The 27,630-nt window shown below is 44.9% G+C and overlaps 5 protein-coding genes across 8 annotated transcripts; 2 read left to right on the forward strand and 3 right to left on the reverse strand.

The window, feature by feature from the left end:
* Positions 1-402: 402 nt before the first annotated feature.
* LOC115047360 (phosphatidylinositol N-acetylglucosaminyltransferase subunit Q-like) lies at positions 403-7,786 on the reverse strand. 2 transcript variants are annotated; one of them, XM_029508229.1, is made up of 15 exons: positions 7,703-7,751; positions 7,446-7,562; positions 7,066-7,246; positions 6,796-6,982; positions 6,478-6,686; positions 5,907-6,103; positions 5,642-5,773; positions 5,304-5,424; positions 5,024-5,150; positions 4,767-4,920; positions 3,037-3,148; positions 2,870-2,950; positions 2,376-2,490; positions 2,085-2,146; positions 403-1,928 (listed from the first exon to the last, which is right to left on the reverse strand). In XM_029508229.1, coding segments are annotated over exons 2-15 (1,833 nt in total). In that variant the 5' UTR covers positions 7,448-7,562; positions 7,703-7,751; the 3' UTR covers positions 403-1,775. The 2 variants fall into 2 exon arrangements, with proteins under 2 accessions (XP_029364089.1, XP_029364090.1); XM_029508230.1 differs by lacking the exon at positions 7,446-7,562 and having other exon boundaries at positions 7,703-7,786.
* An 897-nt stretch (positions 7,787-8,683) lies between these two features.
* eef2kmt (eukaryotic elongation factor 2 lysine methyltransferase) lies at positions 8,684-11,610 on the forward strand. The gene is made up of 7 exons (XM_029509301.1): positions 8,684-8,837; positions 9,350-9,412; positions 9,486-9,668; positions 9,897-10,030; positions 10,116-10,360; positions 10,442-10,582; positions 10,772-11,610. Exons 1-7 carry the CDS (start codon positions 8,754-8,756, stop codon positions 10,870-10,872), a joined length of 951 nt encoding a protein of 316 aa, XP_029365161.1. The 5' UTR covers positions 8,684-8,753; the 3' UTR covers positions 10,873-11,610.
* On the reverse strand, positions 8,746-13,494 carry LOC115048057 (chitobiosyldiphosphodolichol beta-mannosyltransferase-like). 2 transcript variants are annotated; one of them, XM_029509300.1, is made up of 13 exons: positions 13,218-13,494; positions 13,066-13,143; positions 12,892-12,995; positions 12,605-12,753; positions 12,434-12,523; positions 12,183-12,296; positions 11,992-12,107; positions 11,835-11,873; positions 11,701-11,760; positions 11,513-11,623; positions 11,322-11,436; positions 11,179-11,254; positions 8,748-11,089 (listed from the first exon to the last, which is right to left on the reverse strand). In XM_029509300.1, exons 1-13 carry the CDS (start codon positions 13,477-13,479, stop codon positions 10,955-10,957), a joined length of 1,449 nt encoding a protein of 482 aa, XP_029365160.1. In that variant the 5' UTR covers positions 13,480-13,494; the 3' UTR covers positions 8,748-10,954. The 2 variants fall into 2 exon arrangements, with proteins under 2 accessions (XP_029365159.1, XP_029365160.1); XM_029509299.1 differs by having other exon boundaries at positions 8,746-11,089; positions 12,892-13,494.
* A 345-nt stretch (positions 13,495-13,839) lies between these two features.
* On the forward strand, positions 13,840-17,685 carry LOC115047133 (UPF0764 protein C16orf89 homolog). Of its 2 annotated transcripts, none has more exons than XM_029507871.1 (8): positions 13,840-14,054; positions 14,657-14,809; positions 14,900-15,050; positions 15,357-15,474; positions 15,552-15,714; positions 15,987-16,095; positions 16,208-16,293; positions 16,492-17,685. In XM_029507871.1, exons 1-8 carry the CDS (start codon positions 13,874-13,876, stop codon positions 16,593-16,595), a joined length of 1,065 nt encoding a protein of 354 aa, XP_029363731.1. In that variant the 5' UTR covers positions 13,840-13,873; the 3' UTR covers positions 16,596-17,685. The 2 variants fall into 2 exon arrangements, with proteins under 2 accessions (XP_029363731.1, XP_029363730.1); XM_029507870.1 differs by having other exon boundaries at positions 15,987-16,091; positions 16,204-16,293.
* On the reverse strand, positions 16,816-26,645 carry LOC115047132 (tetratricopeptide repeat protein 30A-like). The gene is made up of 19 exons (XM_029507869.1): positions 26,498-26,645; positions 26,026-26,091; positions 25,336-25,545; positions 24,656-24,712; positions 24,380-24,515; positions 23,875-23,979; positions 23,659-23,787; positions 22,415-22,464; positions 21,752-21,904; positions 21,432-21,497; positions 21,271-21,324; positions 21,067-21,132; positions 20,845-20,921; positions 20,386-20,593; positions 19,645-19,716; positions 19,426-19,529; positions 19,063-19,141; positions 18,488-18,617; positions 16,816-18,149 (listed from the first exon to the last, which is right to left on the reverse strand). The coding sequence occupies exons 1-19, from the start codon at positions 26,543-26,545 to the stop codon at positions 18,013-18,015; spliced, it is 1,947 nt and encodes a 648-aa protein (XP_029363729.1). The 5' UTR covers positions 26,546-26,645; the 3' UTR covers positions 16,816-18,012.
* Positions 26,646-27,630: the final 985 nt, after the last annotated feature.

The raw sequence follows: 27,630 nt of genomic DNA on the forward strand, positions 1-27,630 counted from the left end.
CACAACCAGAACAGGCTTTAACTCACAAATGTAAAAAAAAATAAAATAAATAAATATAAAAAAAAATAGTGACACAAAGGAATTATAAATAAAAGTGGCCTTCTAATCCTTCGTGGTCCTGCAGATTAACAGGAATGTTGTGGAGAGAATCAGAGAAGCTGCTGCAGTGCAGGGATCGTTCACGTCACGATTCAGAGCTACAGAAATAAATCTAATTAAATCTAAGTACATCAGTTCTGTTTCAAATGAATTATTGATGGAGCAGCTCCCTGTTTTGTTTCTTATTGGTGCTGCAGATTAAATTATATGAGACTTTCATGATTTCTCTTTCATTCATTAACTGTTAATAAACACAGAAGAGAAGATAGAGTGTTAAATGTGAATTAATTTTATTAAATAACAATGGGACCATTGGCACACATCAACAAAAGATTCAACTCAAAGAAAAGAAATGATGAAAATAAGTAAGATGCAGATTTACCAATTCAGGTGTAAATAAATGACAAGCTAGTGTTTTTTAGGAATTAAATAATTCACATTAAAATAATAATCTACAATTTATTCTACCGACAGATAAAATGGTTTATATGAGGATTTGTTTTGATTCTGACAACCACAAATATGTCTTTATAGATTTAAACCCTTCAAAGTAAAAGACTGGAGAAGCTAAAACACAGACCTTTAAATAAGTTTTCAAGTTCAAACTACCGGATTGTTTCTTTTACCAAACGACCGTTTGGGTTGTTTGTCGTAAACGATTCCAGGACAGCATACAATGAAAAATTCCATGATTAGGCACATAAATAAAAAATACTCTGACAAACTGGCTCAGAACAGAATAAGACTTATTCAGACTGGATCATTCATCTCACCAGAACTGACCCTCAGGAGCCAAATTCATCCATGAGTGTGAAACAGTTCCAGGCCTTGGAGGAAATATGGCAATGAAGCAGAGTACTAGTCACTTAATGAAGAAGAAAAAAAACAGAAACCTTAAAATATACTTAGTAAAAATATCTGTTCATCCAGTTGTTAGAGTTTGAATTCGGCTCATAGCAACATGAAATCATCTACAATCTAAATCTCAGTGCAGTTTGACATTAATACCTGAAGTTTTAAGGGAGGAGTTCTTCTTTACATAAAATACCGTCTCATCCTCTCACTCGTTTCCTTCTCTGTTAATCTCTTATAGTTAATGAAGTCAGCCTGATCAAATCTTAAAGCAGCACGATGTGACGTTATTTTAGGATTCCTCCAGGACCTGATGGTGACACTGAGGGACCGGAGTGTTAATGCCAACTAACAGGTTAAATACTGACATAAAACAGAGAAGTGAGGTTTGTAAATACGTTTTAAGACTAATCAGCAAAGTGGAAGTTTAACTTTTATTATTAATCATCAGATTTTTTTGTCTTCAACATTAAAACAAGTAGCAGGGTTGTCTTGGTCCTACAGGAAACACTGTGTGTAACGGTGTGTTTCTGTCTGATGATCTAAACAAGGAAATACCTGCTGAAGGGAACGTTAAAGGATCCTCAGCGCGTCCTGAATGAGGCACATGACTGCTTGTTGTTCATTTCGCTCAGAAAAGTGTGTTGAATTGGCAGCTTCTCTCTCTCGCTGACGTTTTTTTCCCATCGAACATGAAAAGCAGCTCAGCTCAGAGTTTCACCTTTACTTCCTCTCTGCCTCCATCTGTCTGTTTCTGTCTCATTATTTATTCAGTCTCTTCCCTTTCCTCTCTCTCCCTCTGTCACATTCCTGGCCGGTGTCTCTCAGTCAGTCTTGGTGGTTTTATGTCTCCAGGGGTAAATCAGCTCCCCGACAAACAGCTTCTTGACCAGCGCCGCCCACGAGTCTTTTGGGTAGCAGCTGTAGGTCGGCGTGCGGTAGGTCTGAACGACTGTGCTGACTTTAAGAGGGTTGATCTGTGGAGGGAAACAAAAGACAACCTGATGCTGAGAAAATCAATAACCCAAATTAAACTCATTCATCTTTTTTTTTTTCATCCTGTGGAATTTTAAATTTCTTCTTAAAGACGTCATCAAAATGAGCTCGCACAAGAACACTGAGTGACCTCTGACCTCCATCAGCAGGTGAAGGGCCGTCCCAGGCTCATCACACAGCACCCTGAATTTTACACCCTCTGTAACACAAAACACACACAACAGCAATTCCACTGTGTACCAACACTCATTGTGTTACTTATTCATTCATCCATCCATCCATTTGGAAAATCACTTCAGGAAACGTTAAACACATTTATAACCGCTGCATCATGTTAGTGTGCCGTTTTCTACCTTTATAGATAAAATTAACAAATAAAAGCATACAGATGATGGTGTGTGTGTGTGTGTGTGGGGAGGGGGGGCTACCTGCCAGTCTGTAGAACCGACAGACTCGGAGTCCAACAGCAAACAGAGGGAAGGAGTTGATGAAGTCCACACTGAGGTGGAGGACACCCTGGAAAAGTACCACCACCAACCGCAGCTGCACAATAGAGGGACACACAGAGGTCAAAAACAAACACACCCCTCTGCACACAATCACAGGTGGAAGTTTATTTAGTGGAAAAACTGGATGTGGACCAGTTAAGAGTCCCAGATTACAGACGAGCAGCATCATTAAATAAACATGAAACATTCATCTGATGACGTCAAGTCTATTTATAACCATCAAACCCCCCAGAGTCTGCTGATGGACACCAGGATTCTGTGATAGAATGAAAAATCCTCATCCAGTCTGAGAAACTAAAGTCATAATGAGAGCGGCGTTGTCTTCATGACAATAAAAGACCTGAAGAATAATAAAGTTTAAGTGTAAGATTAATAACCAAAATGTCAGGTTTACCCCCCACATCAGATCTTACCAGAGTGAAGACCAGGTAGTAGAGCGCTGTGGTGGGGAGGAGGAAGAGGAGGATGGTGAAGAGCAGAGTCCCGATGAAGAGCTGGAGCATCGAACACAGGAACACCACAGTGACCATCTGAGAGCGTGAGGACCGTGCTGCTCTGTGTGGATGTGTGTGTTGGTTACCTGGTCCAGGTCGTAGGAGCAGGAGTCTACTCTCTGTCTCAGGACGTTCCACTTCTTCCCTCTGAAGAGCCTCCAGAGAGACGAGAGGCCGTAGATCTTCAGACAGTACAGCCTGAAACACACACATGTTGGATGCCGCAGGCCACTGGAGGACTGGGTCTGGGATGGACCCCCCGACAGTGACCTTTGACCCCGGCTCCTTTAACGCCACCTGCTGCCCACCAACTGGAATCATCAGTGGTCCTGATGTTTTGGCTGTTGGAGTTTAGTTCTCTCGTCCTGTGACCACAGCTGGAGATATTTTTAGGTGCATCCAGATTTAATAAGTTCTCAGACTGAATCTAACTTTCTCCCACAATCCAGGAGCTGTCGGAGCATAAATATGTAACGAGGAAGGTGGGTAATATTTCATTATGCACCCGGGCGAGGGAGCGACCTATCTTTAGAGCAAATGCATAATTCAGTGGCTCCTTCCCGCTCCAACGCTGTGACCATTATCAGACAGACACCGACAGACGTTACTCCTGCACAGCTGAGAGGAAATCAAACCTGCGAGTCTACGTGATTCAACCTGACAAATAAGTAAAAGCACCCCGTCATCCTTTAATCCCCAGGCAGGACTTTCCAGTGATGACATGTTGGGACTTGGCTTCACAGGGATTAACAGAGAATATTATTTTAAACCATTAATCTGACAGGGTTTAAACTGAACTGGGGTTCTTTCAGTCCAACGATGCTCCGGGATGTTTTTAAATTTAAATTCTGACACCACAGAGTGGGTTTAAAACGTGTCTCAGAGTTTACAGTCACTCCAGTGATTCTGGGAGGCTGCTGCACCTTAAACATTTGTTTGAGCGCGAACACGTCAACACGAGATAATATAGAACCTAATCAAACCAGAATGCCTCTGTGGTTGTATCCCTCCACAACTCAGACTAGTTCCAGGGTTATCCAGAGTCATCGGACATTTTCATTGTTTGGATAAAGTTCACTGATCTTTAAGTCCAAGATGCAAAAAAAATCTGAAGTATCATAACAAACATCTTCACAATGTTTTCTGTTTTATCGACCCGGTCAAGATTGTGGGGTGGGAGGAGGGGTGGGGGGGGCTGAGGCCGAGTGAAGGAAGAAACAGCTAAATCATGTTTAACAACCGTTGCACTCAGTTATGTAACAGCGACGTTCGGCAAAACATCCTGTTCTCAGAGTGGGCTCAGACGATGAGTGTGCTGCTTTTCTCTGTTCTCCGGTGATAAAGAGACACAGACACCTTTAATGTGTTTGTTGTTGTTCACGCTTCATCACGTTCGAGACATTTGGACAATTATTGTTAATCATTGATCAGCAGGACGAGAAGACGATGTCCTCCTGATTTTCTAACATCAGCTGAGAATGTGTCAGTGATTTATTACCACTGAGCATATTTACCCTCGCGGGGCAGATAGAGCTGACTGTCGAGGTCACATTCCGGAGAAGCTCAAGAGGGAATGATGCTGTTTTTACTGAAGAAAACTGCCCCCTGCTGGGGAATAAAGACTGACTGAGCAAAGCACATTCAATTATTACATGTTTTTGCTTTTCGTGGATCTTCAGCATCTTCAGAGAGGGGGAGGGGGAGAAAACTCCGCCTGTGTCCTCTTATGGATTAGTTGTGAGTTAGGGGGCGGAGTCTGACCCTGCCCAGATGGCTAACCTGTCCCTGTTAGATGCTTCCTGGGCCGAGGTCTCACCTGGCTCCGTAGACGTAGAAGCAGTAGATGTGGAAGGTCAGCAGGGCCACCATGTCGGACAGCAGCGAGAGGGCAAAGGTCAGGCCCAGGCAGGCGGACAGGCCTCCGTACCAGAAGATCCCCTCGATGAAGGGGGACATCAGGTGGATGTAGCCTGGGAGGACAGACGACCATCAGAGTGATGACCTGTGACCTTCAGCAGGCACCGACAGGACGTTCACGCCTGTTCTGTCTCATTGTGAAACTTTGTGACTCACTGATCCACAGATGAATGTGATACAGGAAGAAACGTCCCAGGACCTGATCCAGGGCTCGGTTCATCTTCAGGCCCGCGGGAGCTCCCATCAGCCACTGCAGCAGCTCCTCCAGCTGTTTGGCCACATGCTGCATGTGAAGGCAGTGCGTTACATTCAAACTCAAGACAACAACAGAAATATCTCTTTTCTCTTTAATCATTTTTTCATATTAATTTTGTGAGTTCAGTCCGTCACATCAACACAGTAGGCTGAAATATTGTGTCGTGTGAAGAACACACACATCAGCTGCAGGCACCAGCGTGTTTGCCAACATGCTGATGTGGTTGTCTCTGTAGAGCCACGAGATCAGCAACATCCCGAGAGCCACGTCCACCAGGAACGACACAAAGATGTTGGCTTTCCTACAAACACAGACGACATGATGATGATAAGACTTCAGAGATGGAAACACTGAAGACTGAAAAACAAACAGGAAGGCAAACAGATAGAAAGGACGTATTTCCGCATCCATATATCGAGAGAGACAGATAATAAACAAATAAACCGGCAAAACTAGAAATGAAATCAATAACCAGGTTTAAGTCAGGTTAAGGTTCTGACAGTCCAGAAAAGACTCACCTCATGAACTGAGTGTGTCCAGCGGCTGGTCTGGGGGAGCTGAGCGTCCTCATGTGCTCGGTCCTGTAGCTCAGCTGGACACAGGTGGAGAGTTTACTGGACAGGAAGCAGAACGGATACAGGCTGAAGATCCTGGAGGGGAAATACAGAGACAAAGATGACGGGTCTGAAGCCTCCCGAAGGATCTCTGTCCTGATCCTGGTTGTGATCTGGATAATAATGACACAATAATCACAGATTTTTTCTAAATGGACTTCCTCCTCACCGGATGTTACAGATCCAGGTCCATAAGGACAGCAGCCAGGTGACGAGCAGGCAGAGCGGGACTGACGCCTGTTTGAGCAGCTCCACGATGATGCTGGCCTCCCGACCTTCAGACTGCCAGTGTGTCGACTTCAGTGGCCCGTCATCATACTTGTCCATGAAGAACAGTGGTTGGCTTTGGGCCACAGTCTGGAACATCTGGACCAGAGGAAGACACATCAACCTGCTGCCTGAGCCACATTCACACCGAAGACATCTGATCCCAATGTTCAGGTGTGGAAACACAAACGATGCTTTCAGGATGCAGATTCCTGACGGACCGCCTGCTCTGATGGAGGTCTGAACAGGACTGGACACGTTTTGGCTGTGAGCATCAAGCAGACTGAAAACAGGCAGCCAGGCTCCATAGAGACGCTGAAGCCCTTCTGATGTCAGAGGATATTATGGGATGTACCACTCCAGACTGTTTAAAGGAAATGTGGTCGGAAGCACACACCTGACAGTTCAGCTGAACTTCGAGACGTGAAGGAAATAACACAGTAACAGTGAAAATGTGAATCTGTGTGTCGTACCTGTCTCAGCTCAGACGGTGGATCAGTTTTGGGGTCCTGAAGTCCGTTCTCGATGGGGTGAAGCTGTGACATCATCACCTTCCTCTGCTCGTAGTGGATGAAGATCACCTTCTCTTCCTCCTCCTCTTCCTCTTTGTCCTCCTCCCCCTCATCACCTTTCACATCCTCATGTTTCTTCTTCCTTTTGACCTTCTGAGCCGATTCTCCATCTGGACATGGGAAAGCTTAATTCAGCCTGAGCTCTTATAAAGGTCCTGTCTGAAAACCGACTTCCTCTCCTCACAGTATTTCCCTCTGTCCTCATCCCGACGCTCTCACCATGATCCCGGTTCAGGACGTTGCAGATGAATCCAGTCTTTCCCATCTGGCGGCTGATTTGGAGCCAGCGCTTCTGGGGGAAGATGGTGCTGAGGTCCCTGAGGAAGCTCTCCATGCCCTCCTGCCCCTCTTTGGGTAGACTCCAGGAGCCCAGCACCGACAGCTCCACGCCGCTCCGAGTCTGCATCTGGAGGGAGACCTGCATTTTTACACTGCGGCTCATTTGGACAGTGAGAGTCACAGTTGTGTTCTGGCAGCCGCTGCTCTGACCTGCTGGACGTACTGTTTGACCTGCCCGGGGATGAACGGGTAGTGGATGACCGCCAGCACCACGGCAGACTCGTGACCGGAGATCCAGCGGCCCACCAGCAGCCCGCTGTCAGCCCGATTACAGCACTGAGGAAAGAAGATCTTCAGCACCATGATGTCAGCGTTCAGCCACTCTGACCACCTGAAGGAGACAGAACAGGAAACAACCAGAGATGAATAAAATAAACTGAAGTAAAATAATAGTAACAACGGTACATAAATGAGCCCAAACGATACATTTGGTTTAAGTTATGAAGATGTTTAGATGTTTATAAAACTGATTTGCTCGAAAACACATAAAACGTTTATATTTGCCTAACAGATGTGTGTGTTCAGTTTACATGTAAACGGGGAAAATCCTGACTCTCCTGTTTTTTGTCCTGTTTGCCCTTCATGGGTCGACTGTGGGTCGGCCTGATGTGGCTCAGAGCCCGGGGAGGATTTCCATCGATGTCGGTCTGAACCAGAAAGTCGGTGAACCGTGAAGTTAACGGCCGAAAAAATTAAAATAAAAACCGGAGCCGCTTCCAGTCCACCGAAGTCCGGACCGAAACAGAACCTCAGGAATCAAACTGAAGCTGCGGTAAAAGTCACTTACCTTCTGAGTCACCGACAGTTTTCAGCTCCCATCAGACACACCGACTTCAGCCCAGCCGTTAACGAACCGCCGCCATGTTTTTTGTTGACAGTCCGTCAAATAAAAAGTTCCGTCCGGAAACACGTTCCTTCTATTAAAACGGCTCCGTTCAACTGCATTACAGATTTAACTATTTCAGCTGAGACGGAACAATTACACAACTATATATAATGTAGAAAAATACGTGTTCTAATAGATAATGTATGCTTGAATATAACTTAACCTCATCATTTACCGACAGCACAGAAAAACAAACAGACAGGCTTTATACAGTTTGCTACCAAACAAAAACAACTGATATATATTATACTGCATGTCTCCTTTTCTCATGGAAAAAACTTGTTGTTTTGTTTGTATTTGATTTTCAAGTGTTATCTTTTCCAGCAGTTCTGCAAACACAATACAATAAAATAAGAAAAAGTCTATGATATCATATTTACCTTTTTGTTACTCACCATTAACTGTGTGTGTCTGTGTGTGTCTGTGTGTCAGACTTATGAGTAAATGAGGAGTTGGCTCAACTGTAAAGAGATTTATCTCTCTCTGCGGTGACACAGCAAAAAAAGAGCGGGAGATAAAACCCACAAAGACTAAAAATCTTCAAAAATATTCAAACATGAAGAAAAGATTAAGTTACAATGTGAATAATTTGTTTTTATTTTGTGAGTAAAAAATATAATTATCTCGGTTTTTCTTGTTATAACTCTGTGATTATAAATGAATTGTAAATACACATTTACATTTTTTTTAATGAATTCATTATTATTCTATGATTGTATTTTGATATATTAATGTAGCTTCCCTTATGCCTTATAAAATACATTTACATTTATATTATTCTTTATCTATTTGTGTTTTAAGCTGATTAAAGATGAAAAACTGTTGGGTTTTTAAAACTACACTACCCGGTAGGTCCAGCTAGCGGCCATCGCGGTGGATTGTGGGTAAGCAGGAAGTAAACAAAAGCATGTTGCAGATGGGACATTGAGAGGAAACGGAGAAGTTAAAAAAGATGGAAAAGAAAAAGATGGACATTTTAAAAGATTTTCAGGGTTCATTTTTCTCCATGAGGCGTCTGCCGTCACTTCCATGGACGGTGAGCGAGAAGGACAAACTTCATTCATACTCAGTGCGTCGGTCCGTGCTGCTGAGCTCAGCGGCCTCAATAACAACACAATTCACCAATAATCAATGATAATCGATGACAATCACCGTCAGAACGGGAGTGACATGTTGTTCAATCAATGCTGATCTGAAGGTTTTATTTGTTATGATTCACTTTCTGCTTGTTAATATAAATAAAGTTTGAGTTAAAAAAAACGGAATCAATAATAATCAGAACAAAAGTAAATATATATCAGCTAAACAGACGACACGTTATTAAAGTCTTAAATGTATTGTTAATAATGACGATCAGTAGCTCCACAGTGAATCCATAAATAAAGGTCTATTATCTTTACTTTTCAGATGTTGAATCAGCTGAGAAACTTCACATTAAAATCCTGGTCTCATGTAGTCTTGATCCAGAAGAGTCCTGTCACTGAAACCACCTCAGACCTGAATGTGTTACACTCAGTGATTTCTGATTGATGATTCCCTCTTTTACAGTTTCTAGAAGAAGACCTTGAAAGCAGCAGGTCATCCGAGTTGGTTTCAGAAATCCTGAATCAGGTGAGTTTCTCCTCACACTGACCTTTAACTGCTCAGTCATCATGAAGCCGCTCAGTGACGTCTCTGCTTGCAGACTTGCCTTCACTCTGTGTGCAGGAAGTTTCCTCCGTCCGTCAGATACAGGAGACTCTTCCTCTCTGAGCTCATCAGGCGACAGGAGGCGGCGGGCTGCGAGCCCCTGGACCAGCTGTACGACGCTCTGGCCGAGGTGGTGGGAGCTGAAGACACGGCTGAGTGCTACAAGAGCTACTTCCTGGTACCAAACACTCAGTTTCACTGACTGCTCATGTTGATGAATTCATCACAGGAATGAGACATTTTATTTTTTTGTTTATTTGTCTTAAAGGTTTTTTTTCCTTTCTCTTTGCTGCTGTAGATTTGCAGACTGGGAGACTAATGAGGGAATATTTCATTTCATCTGTGTCGGTAAATTTGAGATGAACAGAGAATTAGAGAAATTAAAATGACTGATTGTGTGCTGCAGCCGTGTGGTGATGCCGTCAGCCTGCTGGAGAGCGTCGCTCTGATATCGGAGGGAACGACGGGGCTGGTGACCTGGGAAGCTGCTCTTCACCTGGCTGAGTGGGCTCTGGACCACCAGCAGCTCTTCAGGGGCAGGTATCGCTGCCCCAGCTGCCCCGTCTGTTTCCAGGGATAAGAAGAACTTTGTTCTTCATCAGTGTTCTGTGGTTTCCCTCCTCAGGACGGTTCTGGAGCTGGGCAGCGGCGTGGGGTTGACTGGGGTCACAGTGTGCCGCTCCTGCGGCCCGCAGAGGTTCGTGTTCAGTGACGGTCACAGCAGCGTGCTGCAGAAACTGAGAGCCAACGTTCAGCTGAACGGGCTGAGCGAGCAGACGGCGCCCGTGGTCACCGTGGAGGAGCTGGACTGGACGGCGGCGACGGAGGAGCAGCTGGAGCGGATCGGGGCCGACACCGTCATCGCTGCAGGTCAGAGTTCAGCTCATCTCAGGCCGTTACACCTGCTGCCGCAGAGTTAAACCCTTCAGATGTTGCATTGTTTTGTTCCAGATGTGGTTTATGACCCCGACGTCATGGGAGGTTTGGTTAAGCTGCTGTCGAAGGTCCTGAGCTCTTCTTCTCCTCCTGACGTCCTCATCTGCTCCACAATAAGAAACCCAGAAACGTACAGCGCCTTCAAGCAGCAGTTGGGTGAGAGTTCGCCAACGGGGGGGGGGGGGCTGACATAAACTAATGAGCTGAACAGATCTGTGTCAAAGGTCGAGGTCAGCATGACCTCAATCAAAAACAAACAGTTGTCACTTCAAATTTCACACAAATGGTCTCAATTTGATGTGATCTTGTTGTTTTGTCATTAACTGTAACTGTGTGTTGTGACAGGGAACGCAGGAATCAGACATCATGTGATCACAGGACCCGTCAGTCATGTGTTCCCGTACAACAGACTCTCCTCCATCGAACTTATCAAACTGTTCACGTGACTGTTGAACAATAAAGATTTCATTTACAAATGTACATCAGCGCCTCTGTTTCACACTTAAAGGGTCTAACGGGGTCTGGTCTTCATCTGGGGCCATTGAGGAGCGGCAGGACGTTCTGGTCCCAGTTGTCGTCCCAGCGCTGCCCCCTGCTGCTGCGAAGGTTCCTCCTGAACAAACCCAGTCGACCTCCTGAGGCGGGGAGCTCTGACAGCAGAGACTGGAAACACACAGGAGTCCTGATGAGTCTGAGGCTCAGAAACAGGAAGTCAGACCCAGAACCAGAACCGTGAGGTCTGAAGGTCTCACCTTGAGCTGCTCGGCGAGCTCCTGAGAGTCTCTGAAGATCAGCCCGTTCTCCTCGTGTTTCACCAGCTCCTGTAAACTGAGCAGAACATCTCAGGTTCACTGGTCCATCCAGGTTGATCAGCCCCCCCCCGACCCCCCCTCACCAGTGGAAGTGGACGGCACAGACGGGCAGACAGCAGCCAAACATGTCCACCACCTTCATGGGCAGGTCCAGACCGCTGGAGGACTTATGGAGACACACACCCAGGTCTGCAGAACCTGCAGGAGAGAACAACCCCAGTTTGAGTCTCTGTATCTGGTTCCACACTGAGAACAGAGCTGGAGGCGGCCTGACCTAATAAAACAGGATAATCCTCAGCCTCCAGCCACGGGGTGCAGATCTGCACATGTTCCAACTCCAGCGAGTGGATCAGCTTCCTGTAGTGCTCCTTCTGAGGGCCTTTACCTGCACACACACACTCATGTAATAACAAAAAAATAAAATCAAGCAGCTCTTTAATCGCAGACTCTTGGACAGCTCACCTGTGATCGCACAGACCAGATGCGGTAATGAAGCTCCTCCTTTAATGAATCCTTCATACTCTGAAAAACAAACAGGTGTGAGGTGACAACTGATCACACACACTGTGGAGTTTAGTTTAGTTTGCATGTCGTACCTTTCAGAGCTTCCAGGAGGATGGAGAAATCTTCATCCTCTGTGAACACAACATGAACGTATCATTATATTATTAATATTGTTATTGTGGTGTTGCTGTTGTAAAATGTGTGATTATATTTTCCATCTGACACATGTTCAGGTTTATCCCCCCTCACCTGTCCAGCTGGTGCTGCTGACGAGCAACGCCGGTCGCTCTGCCCTCAAGGTCACAGAGCCATCAGTGAGGTCACGAGCTGAGAAGGCGGTCCGCTCCACATCGGCCTCATCAGACCTGAAAACACAGCTCCGTGTTGTTGTGGTGTTTTTGTTGAACGTTTCCGTCACAGAATTTCAGCGTTGATCTCACCCTTGCTCCCTGAACTCAGGATACGTGTCGGCCAGTTTCACAAAGAGCTGGTGCTGCAGCTCCACCGGTGCCTCTCTGAAGATGGAGGCCGGTCTGTCGTACAGAGTTGTTGCCCTGCAAAGGTCCGACAGGAAACACATACTATGCAACAGTAGCTACACGTGCTGACTGCTTTTACATTATGAGAAGTTCTGCCAACAGCTAAAATGTCTGTGTTGTTAATTTTGTGCTAAACACAAAACAAATTGTACTTGATGCCCCAGTTCTTCTGTAAGTCGTCCCTCATGGCGTTGGTGACACACAGGTGGTGAGTTGCCAAGGGCCCGAAAAAGTGCTCGTACCTAGAAGAAGAAGAAGAAGAATTAAAAAAACACCCGAACGCTGAACATGTTGGGCAGACCTGCAGCAGCGTTTAGACTGACCACTCAGCCAGCCGGACCACCGGGTGTCTCCGGCCGTGACTCAGCGCCATGATGGTGTAGCCGTAGTTGTGCCAGTCGATGATGAGTTTGCTGCCCCGAAGGACGCACACTAACCAGGCAACAGCGATACTGGGCAGCCCAGGAGGATTCTGGGATAGAAAATACCATTGTTAACATTAACAGAGAGTTGAATGTCTCAGAGACAAGGAGGACAAGTTAGACGGAGAAGAAGAAACATGGAGCTTTGATATAAAACAAGGTCCTGCAGACTTCAGGATCTACCTGACCTGCAGCAGAAGATGAGACTGCAGCTCCATCCTCATCAGGACGACCAGCAGCTGCAGAAACTGACCCATCACCTTCGTCACGTACGTGATGAGTTTAGGGCCAGCTGTAAAAAGCAGCACTGAGTGAAGCCTACAGACCGACAGGGGGCCGGCAGAGAGCAGCTGAGGGGTTACCTGTGAGCCCTTTGACCTCAGAGACCGGGACCATCCTGATGCTGTCCTCCCGCAGCACGTCCGGATGGGGTTTACTGTCTGAAATGAGACAGGAGACACTCTGAGCTGGACCCCCGGAGACACACAGCTGAGGGACACCGAGGCGGCCTCACCTGAGAAGCCGACGAAGGTGACGACGAAGCCGCTTCTGCTGAGGGACAGAGCGTGGTACTGCATCCGGGGGCTGCGGCCGATGTCCCCGAGGACCAGGACACACACCCGCCGCTCAGTGCCGCCGTCCGGCCGCCGCAGAGGCAGCAGAGCGGCGGCGACCAGCAGACACACAACCGGCACCACAACCGGAGCGGACCCCGACACACAACAGGCTGCTAGAAGCGCCGCGACCAGCGCCATCACTGTGCTGGGCGACGCCATGTTTGTTTGTAAGTACCGATGACGTGGCTCGGTGGAGGGGGGCGGGGCTTGCTGAGGCGTTCACTTCCATCTGTTCTATCAGGTCAGTTCATAATCACATTACGGTTTAATTAAGTGTTATCAATTAGTGACATCACGATAATTCACCATTTAGTGAGCAGATTAAATGAACGTGGTGGATTTATGATGAATGTTAATTCATGATAAATGATCATACAGGACATTTTATTGGTTGGAGTAGTTAAAGCTGCAGGTGGAGCAGCTTTAACTACTTTTTAAACAGTGGACAGAAAACTACGTTACCCTCTGACGTCACACCTGCCCCCCCCAGCCCTCACCACTTCCTCTCTCCGTTTCGTCCCGGAGCCTCCAGATCGGATCTATCCCGGTGAGGATGCGGGCAGCGAGGCTCGGTGTGGCCGCGGCTCTGGCTCTGTTTGCCGCAGTGAGCGGCGGCTGTCGGGCGGAGGTGATCGATGACATCCTGGGCAGCTTGTCCCGGGGAGCAGCCTTCCTGGAGAGGCAGCATGAGCACATCAACCTGGACGGGGTGGTCGGTTTCCTCATGCTGCAGGGTAGGTCAACATCTGGTTTGGGACAATTATTTCACTTATATCAATAATCTGAGAAACAGTCGACACGGTTGTAAGACGGAATCAAAAGCTGCATAATAATGATTTCTTTATAGACCTTTGGGTTGCCAGGTTTTTTGACACTCCATCACTCAGTTGCCTTAATCAGAATCATCCAAGCCTGTAAGCAATCATATTTATAAATCTTTACTATCATTGCTTATTCCTTTCATTACAATCTGTTGTTTCATCTTTAGTCTGTTTCCAGAACACAGAGACTCTGAGGTCAGAAAAATAACAGTCAGCAAAAACTTGCTTTAGAAAATGTAAACTGATCCGTTTGTGAATTGATCCTGATCCAGATTCTGCAGCTGCTTCCTTCCCTCTCCAATAAAATAGATAAAATAAAACAATTGATCTGACAGTTGTTGAGAAACTTCAGAAAGAAGAAGTCTGGAGGTCACTGAAGGAATTTGGATTCTTCCTCTGGGGAGCAGGAATCTGAGTTGGTTGAAGCTTCCATCAGATGGTCGTTTAGATACTTTAGTCGGTGACCTCGACACCAGTTGTGTGTTTTTAAATGGTGTAGCTGTTTTGTGTCTCAGCTGAACTGAAGGAGGCGATCCGGACGTGGCCTCACACCGACCCGGTCAGCTGGGCTCAGAGAACCTCCGCCGTCGCTCTGGTCAGACGCCTCGACCAGAGTTTCGACAAAGCAACCAACGCCCTGCAGCAGAATGACCCCAACTATTACAGAGGTGAGACTTCATGAGTCCACCAAGAAGAAATGGAAACCCCACCAGGTCCGTTTCCGATTCTTTCATCCTCCCACTGGTCTGTTTGTTTAGAGTTTGAGCCGCTGCTGTCCTGGACTTTCTGGTTGATTCCTCAGAAGTGGAGCTCCACAGACCCCAGTCTGGTCTACCCCTCCACCATGACCACGGAGTGCTACAACGAGCAGCTCAGTGACAAGTGTCTGACCCTGCTGCTGGGAACCTGGTACAAACACACAACAACACACAAATTGTCTGTAGGCCATCTTTGTTTTTTGAAACCAGAAGAAACCATATTTGGAGCAGAGGGTGGAGCTGAACTATTCATCAAACACTTCAAGGGAGAGGTAGGGACATTTTCCCATAGACTTCAATATAATCTGACCTTTAACAACCAGAGGATTCACCTCCTGATGGTCATTAGAGAGAACGAAGGTTTAAGGCTCTACAATGTTGACTTCAGTCCAGGTCCAGGTCTCAACGTGTTATCTATTATATGAAACACTTTTACTGAAGAGCTGCTGTTTTTTAGGAAGATGAACGGGACGCCCTGCATCGTCACCAAGCCGTGTCGGGACACCATGACCCGGTTTGGCTGTCCACACTACTCTCTTTCCCACCAGCTGCTCTACTTCATGATCGGGAAAATGGTGAGATGTGCAGAAATTCACCTGAAATGATGCCGCCCCCCTCCGGGTCAGACTGACTGGCTGAGTTTCCCTCTCAGAAAGGCTGCACCAACCTGCTGAAAGGAGACACACGAGCGTCCAGAGCCAACATGACTGAACAAAACTACCAGAAGATCTTCTGCTCCAACATGATGAAGACCAACCAGGACATTATCAGGGACGGGCTCACCGAGCAGACGGTGGACATCTTCATCGAGAACAGTCAGTGTCCCGAGCTTTAGGCGGCAGCAGCTTTGTTCATGTTTGTTAAACAGTTTTTACACATTCTTCATATAAATAATAGAATTTCCTTCATTTTTGAAATATCAAAGATCTCAATCAACAGAGAAATGCCGTTAATGAGATCAGACCTTTAAAATGAAAGACTGCAGAAGTTGAATTATGGACCTAATGTTTAATCGGCAGGATCACAAACATGTTAAAAACCTGAAGAGGTGCAGACTGAGTTTAGTTCCTCTGCTTTCTGTCGACAGTCCTGATTTGTGGACTGGCGGGTTTCTCTGACTTCTACAAAGCCGATTGGCTGCAGCACATACTGAGGCTGCAGGACGAGGAGGTCGGCTGCTTTGGGCGAGACAGTGAGTGAACAGGAAGTGTCAGATAATGTGAATGTTAACTACTGTGAGGTTTAAAAACGGGTCAACCTGAACCGACGGATGGAAGGATGAGCTAATGAATTTCTTTCCTCAGAGAGCATCATGTCTCAGATCATCGGAGATGAACTTCTGGAGCAGCTGCAGCCTCACAGGAGAGTGAAGAGAAGGGAGAAGATCCTTCCAGGTCAGCTGACTGGCTCATTGATTGATTGACTGATTGGTGTAATATGAATAACCACTGATGAGCATCTCAGATCAATGAGGGAGTTTGAGGCATTTGAACAGAAAGTTTAAGTACAGACTTAAAGCTCTTCCTGTCGTTCATGTTTAATGTTACAGCTGCCCCCCCCCCCCCCCTTCTCCCACCTCCTTCCTTTGACAGATGGCTGTTCCAGTCACATGACCGCGGTGGCTGTCGGCGCTCTGGGAGGATACCTGAACTATTACCTGGCAGAACAGGACATAACCAAGAGGCCGCTGTCTTGAACGCTGACCCCCCCACCCCTCACCCCTCTGCTCGGGGTGTGTTCGCTCATTGTAGATCATCAGGTAGAGACTGAGCTTCGACACCGTACGTTTCTCCATGAACATGATGAAATGTGTTTCACATTATACTCTGTGATCATAATGAGAAGCTTTTAGTTCTGATGTTCCGACTCCACCTCAGGCCGACATCTTTCCAGAATGCTGACTCACCGTAGATATCCTGACTGATTTAATGTCTGAGGCAGATCCTGTTTCTGTCCAAATCCACGTGGACTCAGTCTCTTCAGCTGCTGTTCGCGACAAACCAGCAGAGTCCAGGAGAATCAGCTCTTTCATCCATCACAGTTTGACATTTCGAGAGTTTCCAGTTTATCACAAACAGATTTTACTGAAGAGAAGCAAGTCATGTTTTTATGACAGACGAGCTGCAGCTGAGTTATAGCAGGAGGGACAGACACAAACTGGGTCATAGTCCAGCTGTCCCGTCCTTCAGAGGCTGAGTCACAGTGGTGAGAATAGAATGTCCCAAATCTTCAGATGTGTCCTTCTTCTCCTGGACCAAATACGGCCCAACATGTCCCAGGGTTCAAAAGTTCTGTGTTAGGAGACAGTTTAGTGCTACACCTTCATACACCACGTCCAATAAAAAATGCTTGATTGTTACCCAAGAAAAACCCCATCATCATCATCGTCGTCGACGTCGTCATCATTTAAATTTTTTTCATTAAAAATAAGTGATTATAAATCATTCTGATTGAAACTCAATCACAAATGCAATATCTACCACAAGTGCAAGTTTTTAAAGGCTCTTTCTACAAAATGCTGAACAACAACTACATATTGGCCATGAGAAAATAAGGAAACCCATAAAAAAGTTTTTTCTTCTCAAAAAATAATCATCCTTTTATTGTCTTTAAATTATGTTTTTGCTTTCCACAAACGGTGGTTAGTGCTGAATATGAAGCAGCAGATGAGGCTGGAGTGTCGGTAGAATAGAAGCATGAATCATGAATGTATGTAGATGAACTCACATAACGGTTTTATGTTGGTAGATTAAACACAGATAATAAAACAAAGTCTGAAAGTCTGCCCTGTGTCTCCGAACCTTCTCAGGCTCTTTATGATGAGAGGTTGTGATGGTGAATGTTGATGCTGAGTCTTTGTGTTAGTGCTGTGGAACTGAGCTGAGGCCTCCATGAGAAAAACAACACAAACTGATTACATAAGTTCTGTTGGAGCCAAATCTCCCCCAGCTCTACTCAGATTCAGATTGTGTGTGTGAAATGGAAATGGTTTTTACTTCCCAGAGGTGTTTATCTGCTGGTTTGATTTAAAATGTGTGTGTGTGTTACGTTAATTATCCCTTCTTTGGTTGCCGTCAGTGAAGTTTCTGGGACTGGACCTTACACCGGTTATGTCACTTGTTCCAGCCAATGACCTCGTAGAACAGTGCCTTGAGCAGCCGTGCCTCGTAGGTGACGGTGTTCTTGCCGATATGGATGTGGACTTCCTCCAGAGGCTGCTCGATGATGGCTGGAACCTCCTTCCCGTAGACTGGGAACAAGCAGAATTGTTATCAGCAGGAGTCTGATGGTCCACGTCCATCTGAGGATCAGATCATGTTCCGGGTTGTGATGAACTCATCATTCAGTTTTCCCTCAGTTTAAACTGACGTGGTCTGAACTGAGAACTTGAAATGTTTTAGTTAAAGTTCATGAAAACTACTCTCTTCAGTTAGTGTGTGTGAAGCTCTCAGAGCTACCTAGTTCAGGATTCACAAGATACCGAATCAAAGTGTCCAAGTGTAGGATGATATAAACCATCAAGTGAAATCTGTTGCTCTGCTCAGATCAAACTATGGTGTGTGTGTTTGTGTGTGTGTGTGTGCTCACCCTCACAGTGCTCCAAGAACTGAATACACTCTTGTACCACGTCATCCCTCAGCATGACCATGTGTTTGGACATGTTCTCCAGCAGAGAGAGGAAACAACGCTTGGCATAGAACCATGTGTCCGTCCCCAGCTATCAACACACACACACACACACACACAGTTTTAATCTTAAAGCACTAAAAGCCTGAACCTGCACAGTCGTGGTCTGGTGGTCTGCCAGGTGACATCGAATGTGGACCAGGATTCGGACTCCATTCTTCTGTGGCGCTGATTGTTGAGGGGAACTCTCAGGATGACGGCGTGTGTTCTCAGCTGGAGTTGAGTGGACTCAGCTGCAGCCAGAGTCCAGTGTTGTGACTGGACCAGTTCAAAAGGCCTCAAAAAGAGCAGCTCAGACTCAGGTTGATTGACGGGGGACTGATTTTTGCCTTTCAAATGTTACATTTCAACATCATAATGATTTTGGTCTGACATCAGTCAAACAAAGAAGAATAAAAGTAAAACAGTTTTCATTAGAATTCATTCATTCTGAGTCTGTTTGGGGGTAAAAATCAACGTCATGTAAACTGACTGACCTTCTTGTTATACGGCTCCAGACTCTTGATGACACGAGAGATGCCAAAATCATAGTTGCCCTTGGCACAGTACAACGTCCTGAAAGTGACACACAAAGATCTCAGAGCCGAATCTCCAAAACTAAACAACAAGATGACAATATTTTACTTCAGGTCTGGAGTTTTTGATGTTTATGAACTTCAAACAATGTGTTTCATACAATGTGCTGAAATAAAAACTGAAAACAATGAAGATGATGGAAAAAGATTCCAAACAGGAAAACGGACATCTTGAACAATTTTGTAATTCTTAAGGAGTTCATGAGTTGGAACCAAACACAAAAAGGCCGGATCAGGGGAAGTGGAACAGCAGCTTGGACTCACCCGATCACCAGGTTGACGATGCAGAGGTGGAAGACCTTTTTGTCGGGGTCGTCGTAGGAGATCTGCTCCTCCTCTTTCTCGATCTTCCTCATCAGTTCCTCAGCCTGTCCAACCAGGAGGAGATAAGAGAAAACTTCACTGGCCAGTTATCATCTAATGCAGAATGACCTCTTTGTGCTACGTTGTCATACAGACTGACAGCAGGACTGTGTACAGTACCTCTTCGTTCTGGCTGGTCATGATGTAGGACACACACAGATTGGCCAGGACCACGGCACTGACGTTCAGGATCTGCAGTCACACACATTTATCATCATGGCGTTTTTTGAGAACATCATTTTGGCTCCTGGAACTGATTCTGTTCAGCTCTTGAAAACAAAACTTAAAACATATCTCTATGCCAAATCACTCGGGCTGTACCTGCTATGATTCACCACTTTTCAGGACCTCGATGAATCAGTCAAATCAAGTTAATTCAGCCTCTTTCAGGTCATCCTGATGAAATCACTGATTCTCTTCAACTGTTTTTATCTTACAGGACTCGAGTATCCATGACTATCTTCACTGACGATGCCTCACATTACAAAATGGAGCAGTCATGGAGATTTTAGAGGCTACCATGAGGATTGATTTTGAAAATGAAGTAGGGATATATGGTGCTGCCTTATCAGAAGAACATAATGTAACTGCAAACAAACAAACCAAACGAAAAGAAAAACTGCACACAAAAACAGGAACAGCAGGAATGCCTTCAGACAGACATCATGCCAAGATGAGAAGACACGGCAGAGGAAGGAAAACATCTGTATGTCTATTTTACCGAAGGTTTGCACCTGCAGGGACACTCCTGAATTTTACACTGCTCCACCTGGACAGAGTCAGAGTGTCAGTGTTTACTCCTTCCCTCAGCACTGCCGACAGGTGACCCCATGACCCCTCCCTTCCTCCAGCCCCACTTACATTATCGTAGTGCTTCTTGACGATGGGCTCGTAGAAGCCGATCGCCTCCTTGTACTTGTTCTGCATGAAGAGCACGTGCGCCACATTCAGCTTCCAGGTGTCGTCCTCGTTACAAACCTCCACCGATTTACGGAAGATTTTCTCCACCATCTGGAAGTTCTCTAGGTTCCAGTAGATCTTGGCCTGGGCCATCAGGACCACAATGTACCTGCAAGACAGATGGGAAGAGAGAGGAGGAGGAAATGATCCGGATTTAATCTGGAGGAGCAGCTGATTCCCAGCTGACACTGGATGGATTCATCCTGATTGTCATCACACTGTCCCACTCAATTATTATTATTATTTCTAAAAAGTATATATTCTATGCAGAAATGTATGTGTGATATCTACAAATATACACATTAAATTTAAATTTTTATATCCAAGCCGTGTGTGTGTGTTTGTGTGGGTATCTCTCACTTCTCCTGCATCAGGTCATAGTCCTGCAAAGCTTTCTTCTGTGCTTCGTCGTCTCGAGCCAGCCTGGCTTCCTGAACCTGGGAGACAAAGGACACATCTATACATCAACTCTGGCTTTATTTTTGGCAGAGTAATTACAGCACAGTAAGAGTGCTAAGAAGTGTCAGTGCTTCCTTCAGCTACTATGAATCAGAACTGAAGAGGAGTAAGGAGGTGAAAAACCTGCTTGGCCAGCTTTCGCAGCTGCTCGGTCAGTTTTCCGTTCATGTCATCAAATTTCCTAAAGGCCTGCAAAGAAACTTGATTTTATTTATTGATAAAACACAACGAAGTGTACAGATTCTCGAGTTAAAGCTCCACTGAGCAGGATTTTTCTGTAAATACACTAGGCAACACTTTTCCCTTTGAAACGTTGATTAAAAGTACCTCCTCTGGTGCCGTCTGGCAGGTCAACAGGGCGTCAAGAAACTCATACATGTACTGGAAAAGGAGAAAACTCATCATATGGATTCAGTAAATCTTATTGTGGAGTTTATGCAGCGTGAACCAGGAGCCCATGTGGTTTTTGAGGAAACACTCTAACGTACCGGAGACAGGAACTTGTAGGTGAGATGGGCGTTTTCTGCCAGAACGTCAGCTGCCAGGTCAAAGTACTGATGGAGACAGAGCGAGATATTAATACTATTTTAATGACAGACCCGCAGCTCCAGCTCTCTCCACTGAGAATAACACCTTGCGTCCTTCTTTCTCGGTCCAGACCCTGCTGATCTGCACCGATGAAAACTGCCGACACCATCTCTCATGAGGGGAAGAGCTCAACAGGAACAGCTGTCGTGAAGACGAGAACTATCTCCGACTGCTTTGGGACTGGAGCCCATTGGGGTTCGAGCCGGCCCCTGCTGCTCACCTCGTGTTTGCAGTAGAGCAGCAGCAGGTTTCCAAAGGTGACGGGGGGGAAGGAGGGCTGCTGCAGCAGGAAGGCCAACTTCTCAAAACCTTCTGACGGCTTCGTGTCCATGTTCACCAGAGCCTGGTTGTGGAGCGTCACTGGGTCCAGCTCCTGACAGAACACAGCAGTAAATGAGAGTACTGTGGATGAACACTGTGAGAACACACACAAGAATCACTTCCATTTAATGTAAACCAGCTCTGGAACAACAGAGGGTTATCTGGAAAATAAGGTCACATTTAATGAATTGAAAAACACCAAGGGATAAAAAAAAAAACAAAACAGAAAAAGTTTGATAGTATTTGCTATTTTTCCATTTTGACACTGACATCAAACATTCACTAGGGGGTGCTACACGTCCACATGGATGTTAAAACAGAATCATGACTCAGTGGCGGTGACACAATGGATCAAGGACAGAGCCCCATCTGTACATTAATTTTAATGAGGCAGTTTAAAGACAATGAAATGATCATCACTGCCTCCCTGTAAGCCTTCACATCCACATTTCTGTTTTAATTTTCTTTTATCTCTCTTAACTCCAGGCTGTTAGTGAGGCATGTCCAAGCAGTTCCCTCAGATTACAGCAGAATGATCACACACACACGGTGATGGTGTTACCTCCTCTGATCTGGGGGGCATGTCTGTCAGAGCCTCCTGAGCTCCTTTCACTGCAGGATTCCACAGGAGAAGAAAACAGAGAAAAAAGCAGTTGGTAAGACTCTTCACACACTTTTCTCTATGAAGCAGCTCAGATGAAACAGATACACGAAGCAGTGTTGTTTTACTGCCTTGTTTACTGCAACATTTTTCTTTGACTCAGAGAAGCATTCTTCAAACATGCTTCATACTGGTGTTAAAAAAACTGATGAAACTAAGATATTTTACAAACGCACAAACAGGCAAAACCATTTCATCCCTGAGCACTTAAAAAGGTGAGGATCACAGAGGTGGTCAACTGTCTTAAGAGAGTCAAAGCCTAATAATGAAAAAGTATAACTGAAGTTTGCACTTGAACTTTAAATGGGATAGGACTTCGATTTTGACATAGAACTTAACCACAAACTTTATTTTCAACTTTTACCACTTATGTGATCATTTGGGGACATTATGTGGTAAAACTTTGACACTCTGCCACTGAGCACAAAAAGATATTTTACTGTATAAGGCCTGGAGCTTTCAGAGTGACTCTGCCTTTAATAGACGGGAACACTCAGTTGGGAAATGAGAAGTGAAAGAGTAATTGAACAAGGGATTTTATAGCTAAGTCCCTAACAGGACGGCTGACTCTTCAGCTTCTTCGTCTTATGAATATGAATTTGAAAACATGAGTTTATTCCTACACTTCAGGTCTAGATCTTGAGTGTCTTGTAGCTGTGTGTCCTTTTAGAGAGCAGATGCTTGATATTGACTTCAGACATGCTCCCTTCTGCTCTCTATCCTCAGATCACTATTCTTGAAGCTTTGTTCTAATAATGTGAGAGAGGCTGGAGGGAAGGAAGGAGGAGGTATTCTGCTTTTGAAGATCCAAGAAGGCTTTAAAGTTCTTTTCCAGGTGATTTCATCTGGTTCTAAGTGTCGTTGTGACTAAAATTTCAAACTCCTTAGTTCTGTGAAATGACCCAGAATTTATCTCAGAAATTATCTCAGATAAACACAAATGACCAACGTTGCTGTGACGTCTGACAGGGCTACACAAACTTTACCGGTGATTTGAGAGCTACTGGATTGCGATGTGTCATAGTGAAGGATAATTCCAAAATGTTTTTTAAATAATTGGCGGTTACTTCTGAAAGTCCAGCTCTCTGCCTCCTCCTCATCTCTTCCTGCTGCACCATGTTCACAGGCATTGCCTGGGGTCTTACCATTCTTCAGCTGGTATTCAATTGCGGCCTTGAGGTTGAAGGCTTCAATCAGAGCTGTCTGATGCAACACCAGAGTGTTGCCCACAGAGTGGACGTCAATGCCTTCAGTTGTCAACCCCACACTCAGCTCTAAAGCACAGAAACACCACACAGAAAAGCTTACTCTCACATAATCAAATGATGCATCTCGGTCCGGACATTTTCACTGTTTTTCACCTGGATGTTCTCTGATGCCTCGTTCAATGATCTCTCCGATGTATTTGAGTGCCTGAGCGTAATTCTTCATGCTGTAGTAAGACAGCGCAATGTTGTAGGACAGTGCTGAGGGAGAGGAGGAGCAGACATCCCAGTCAATGACTTTCTCTCAATCTCAATGTGATAAGCTTCAAAATTGCACCGTACACCAATCAGCCATAACATCATGATCGCCGACCTAAACAGCCCTGACCTGTCGAGTCATGGACTCCTCTAGAATTCTGCAAGTGTGATGACAGTCTCTGTATCAGATTGTGAGAGAGGACTGTAATTGGGAGTTTTATTTCAGATGAAAAAAGGCTTTGATCACCTCTTTAAATTAGGTTGCACTCTTTCCATCTCACTCCTTCACAATAAAGAAAGCAGAAAATTGACTCTTACCTCCAGCTGTGTTTCTGCTGTATGTAAAGATTACAGCACAACATTAACCAACTGTGTGTTCCTGTGTGTGTCTGTGAAAAACTACCTGGCACATATCCCAGCACTTGCATAGCAGTCATAAATTTCTTGCAGGCCTCCTCATATTTTCCATCCTGGTAAAGCAAGCAGCCCATGTTGTAGATGTAGTCTGGGTCGTCCTGGGGCAGCTGCTCCAACAGAGACTGAGCACGCACACACACACACACAAAATTGCATTAAGCAGAAAATGAATGTGTTTGGCTGCAGATAGTAAACTGTCTCCATATTGAAGAGAAACGGATATTTGTGTGTGTAAACAGATGATGTGTGAGAAATTCTTCACCTTGGCAGCAGAATAATCTTCCTCACAATATTTGATGCAGGCTTGCAGCTTGACCATCTGTACCAGAGAGAGAGAGAGAGTTAAAATGAATGATGAAATTGAGAAATGATGTGTTGAGCCAAGTGTTAATTTGGTTTGGGGGTATAAAAATTAGGCACAAATGTCCGAGTTTGATCCAAACTGTCATTCATCATTGATTTCAATGATCTGGAACATGTTCGTTTTCACAACAAACCAACTTTCTGTGTAAAGTACGTATTCTATTGAATAAACGAATCCAGTAATGAAAGGTGTGTAAGAGATGGCAGGAACAATGCAAAGATTTTAATGTGAAAAAGGTGGCGTTTGGGATTTTAAAAACCTGAAGCAGAAAGAAAAAGGTCCCATAAACAATAAAGTGAGCTTAAGTGGAGATGCTGAAAGATCAGGGTGTTGTGTGTATGCCCTGGATCAGCCATGAGATTATGACCACATGCTAATGTTGTGAAGCACCAGTCCTGACCCTGGAGACCTGGACTAGACCTCTGGAGGTGAGCCGTGGTATCTGTACCAAGACGTTACACCAAATCCTGCAGTGTTGGAGACGCTCTAACTCCGTCATCCATCCATCACAGTTTGGTCATCCTAAAAGTCACTCATAGTTTTATGGCTGCTCATCTGTGTGTATGGGCGTGCTGTACCTTGGTGTGACTGTTCGGGTTGTCCAGAACAAAGGAAGCCTTGGTGGCGTCAGGATAAGCACCAGCTTTGTAAAGGGACTGGGCATAGTAGACCTTGTACTCCTCCACCTCTGGGTGTAGCTGTGTGAGCTGCTCGTAGCACTCTGCAGCGTTGGTGAAGTCCTGGACGTGATAGTAGCAGAAGCCCAGCAGAGACAGTGCTGCCCTGGACTGGGACATAAAACAAAGAGTGTGTCACACTGACTGCTGCGTGGATTATTAAAACACCAACCTCAGCCAGTCACACAACAGCAATAAAACATTAACAAAGATGTCTGCAGTTACCACAAATCTAAATGTTAAACTGAGAAAATCCTGTCTGAACTTGATATGAATTTAAATGGAAGTACAAATGTAAATCAGTGCATACATTTTTTTCTTAGCATTTATTTTGACAGTTATTTTCCTGATTCTCCTCCCCAAAAATCATATTAACAGACATAATTTAATGAAACTAATAATTCACAATGAACATTACTGGATCATAATAATTGTCTGTCAATTCAGCATCCAGCTGTAGTTGGTATAAAATGTGATTAGTATTTAAGACAGTTCAGTGACACTGAAGGCCCCTCAGACAGCTCTCTGTTCGCTCTCTGTTCAGGATATTTATATTTTTTATGAAGACAGATGAGCAGAATCCTTTCTTACCTTTGTGTGTTTCTGAAGCTGACTGTTGAGGATGTGGATGGCCTCCACATACTGCCCATCTTTAATCTACAATCACAGGAGAATGAGCTGAGAAGGTCCAGGGCAGGTTTCTCACACTATTAGCACTGTTATTATGGGATTGAGATGAAGCTACGACCTAAAACTGCTCAACCTTTCCTGATGAATTCAACTCGCTGTCTGATTCACCAGATTCACTGTCTGATGCCGCAGAAACATATAACAACAGTTCAGATATGATCGGATAACATTGGTACTTGTCATGTTTAACTTGTGCTGAATGTAGCAGCAGGTGAATTTAGTGAGAGGACAACTGTTATCTGTCGTCTGTGTCGATTTGAACAAGCAAGAAACGAAAAAATGAAGGATTTCTGAACGGAGTTTCGGTTACCGTCATCCGTTGTTGAGTTCTGAGCTAAGTCGGCTAACCTTAGCAAAAAAGCATAACTCTCACCAGTTTGTAAATAGTTGCTGTGTATTCTCCGTCTTTTATAGCTGTCATGGCTTCAAACGAGCAGCGTTAACGACCAGAAATTACCAGAAACTTTGCATATTCCCATATTCTTACACCTAGCATTTGGCTAGCTCCTGTTTAGCGGACCGACGCTCTGTAACTTAGCAACGGAGCACACCGGAAGTTGGAAATTTGACGGGCGTTCGTAACAGCCAATCAAAAGCGGGAACAGACTTTCACTTTTTGTTTGACCTTTATTTAAAATTTGACTCTAAACAAACAAACAAATATGAACTGCTCCTTCTTCTCTTTGCATTAACAGAAAAAATGCTGTCTTTGTATTAAATATTTATCACAGTATTATTAAATTTCTGCAGATTTTATTTATTTATTATAATTTTATTTCCTAATAAAAGGCTAAAAGGCTTCAGCCAAGAGAGCACGTGATTGGTTGTTTCCTCAGTCTGGATTAAATCAAATATCATTATTTTAATTTCACATAACTTCAGAGAAAAGGAGACTCTGACGTAAAAACTACGTGTGACATCAGTTAGTTCCTGGTATCTCCAGGAGGTGACCTGACAGATAATAAAGAAATCAGTTCTGAAAAATGTTTTACTCCTTTGAAATAGTTCACTTAGTAGTGTAGTTTTATGAAATAAGCTCAGTTGTTCAAATGATTATAAAACAGTCTTTATGTATCTGTTTCATTCAGAATCCAGAACAGAAGCACAGATTGGTAAAATCTAACCTGTGATCTCATATTTGAAGGATCCAGGATGTGACTTCATCCAAAGGTCAGGAAAGAAGAACACACACAAGCAGTGGTCAAAGCAGCCTCAAACCTCAACCACGCTGTGCTGACCACAGGGCCTCCATAATGATGGGGAGGAAAGAGTCGATGCTGTGCATGTGAAGGTTTGAAAACCAGTGTGAGTTTTTCAGTGTATTTGCATGTGCATGCATGTTTTTATACAGCAGGGGCGTGTGTGTTTTCTCCTTCACTCTGTCAGGATTTCTTCAGTTTTGCATACCTGTCTCGAACTTCATTTGGGATTGTTGGGAAGCTTTGCAGTAGAGGAGCTGCAGAACATCAGGTCCAAACTGTTGTGGTACAGGTATGTGCTTAGAAC

The sequence above is a fragment of the Echeneis naucrates genome, chromosome 8 (genome assembly GCF_900963305.1).
Source record: "Echeneis naucrates chromosome 8, fEcheNa1.1, whole genome shotgun sequence".
In the NCBI taxonomy this organism is placed as follows: Eukaryota; Metazoa; Chordata; class Actinopteri; order Carangiformes; family Echeneidae; genus Echeneis; species Echeneis naucrates.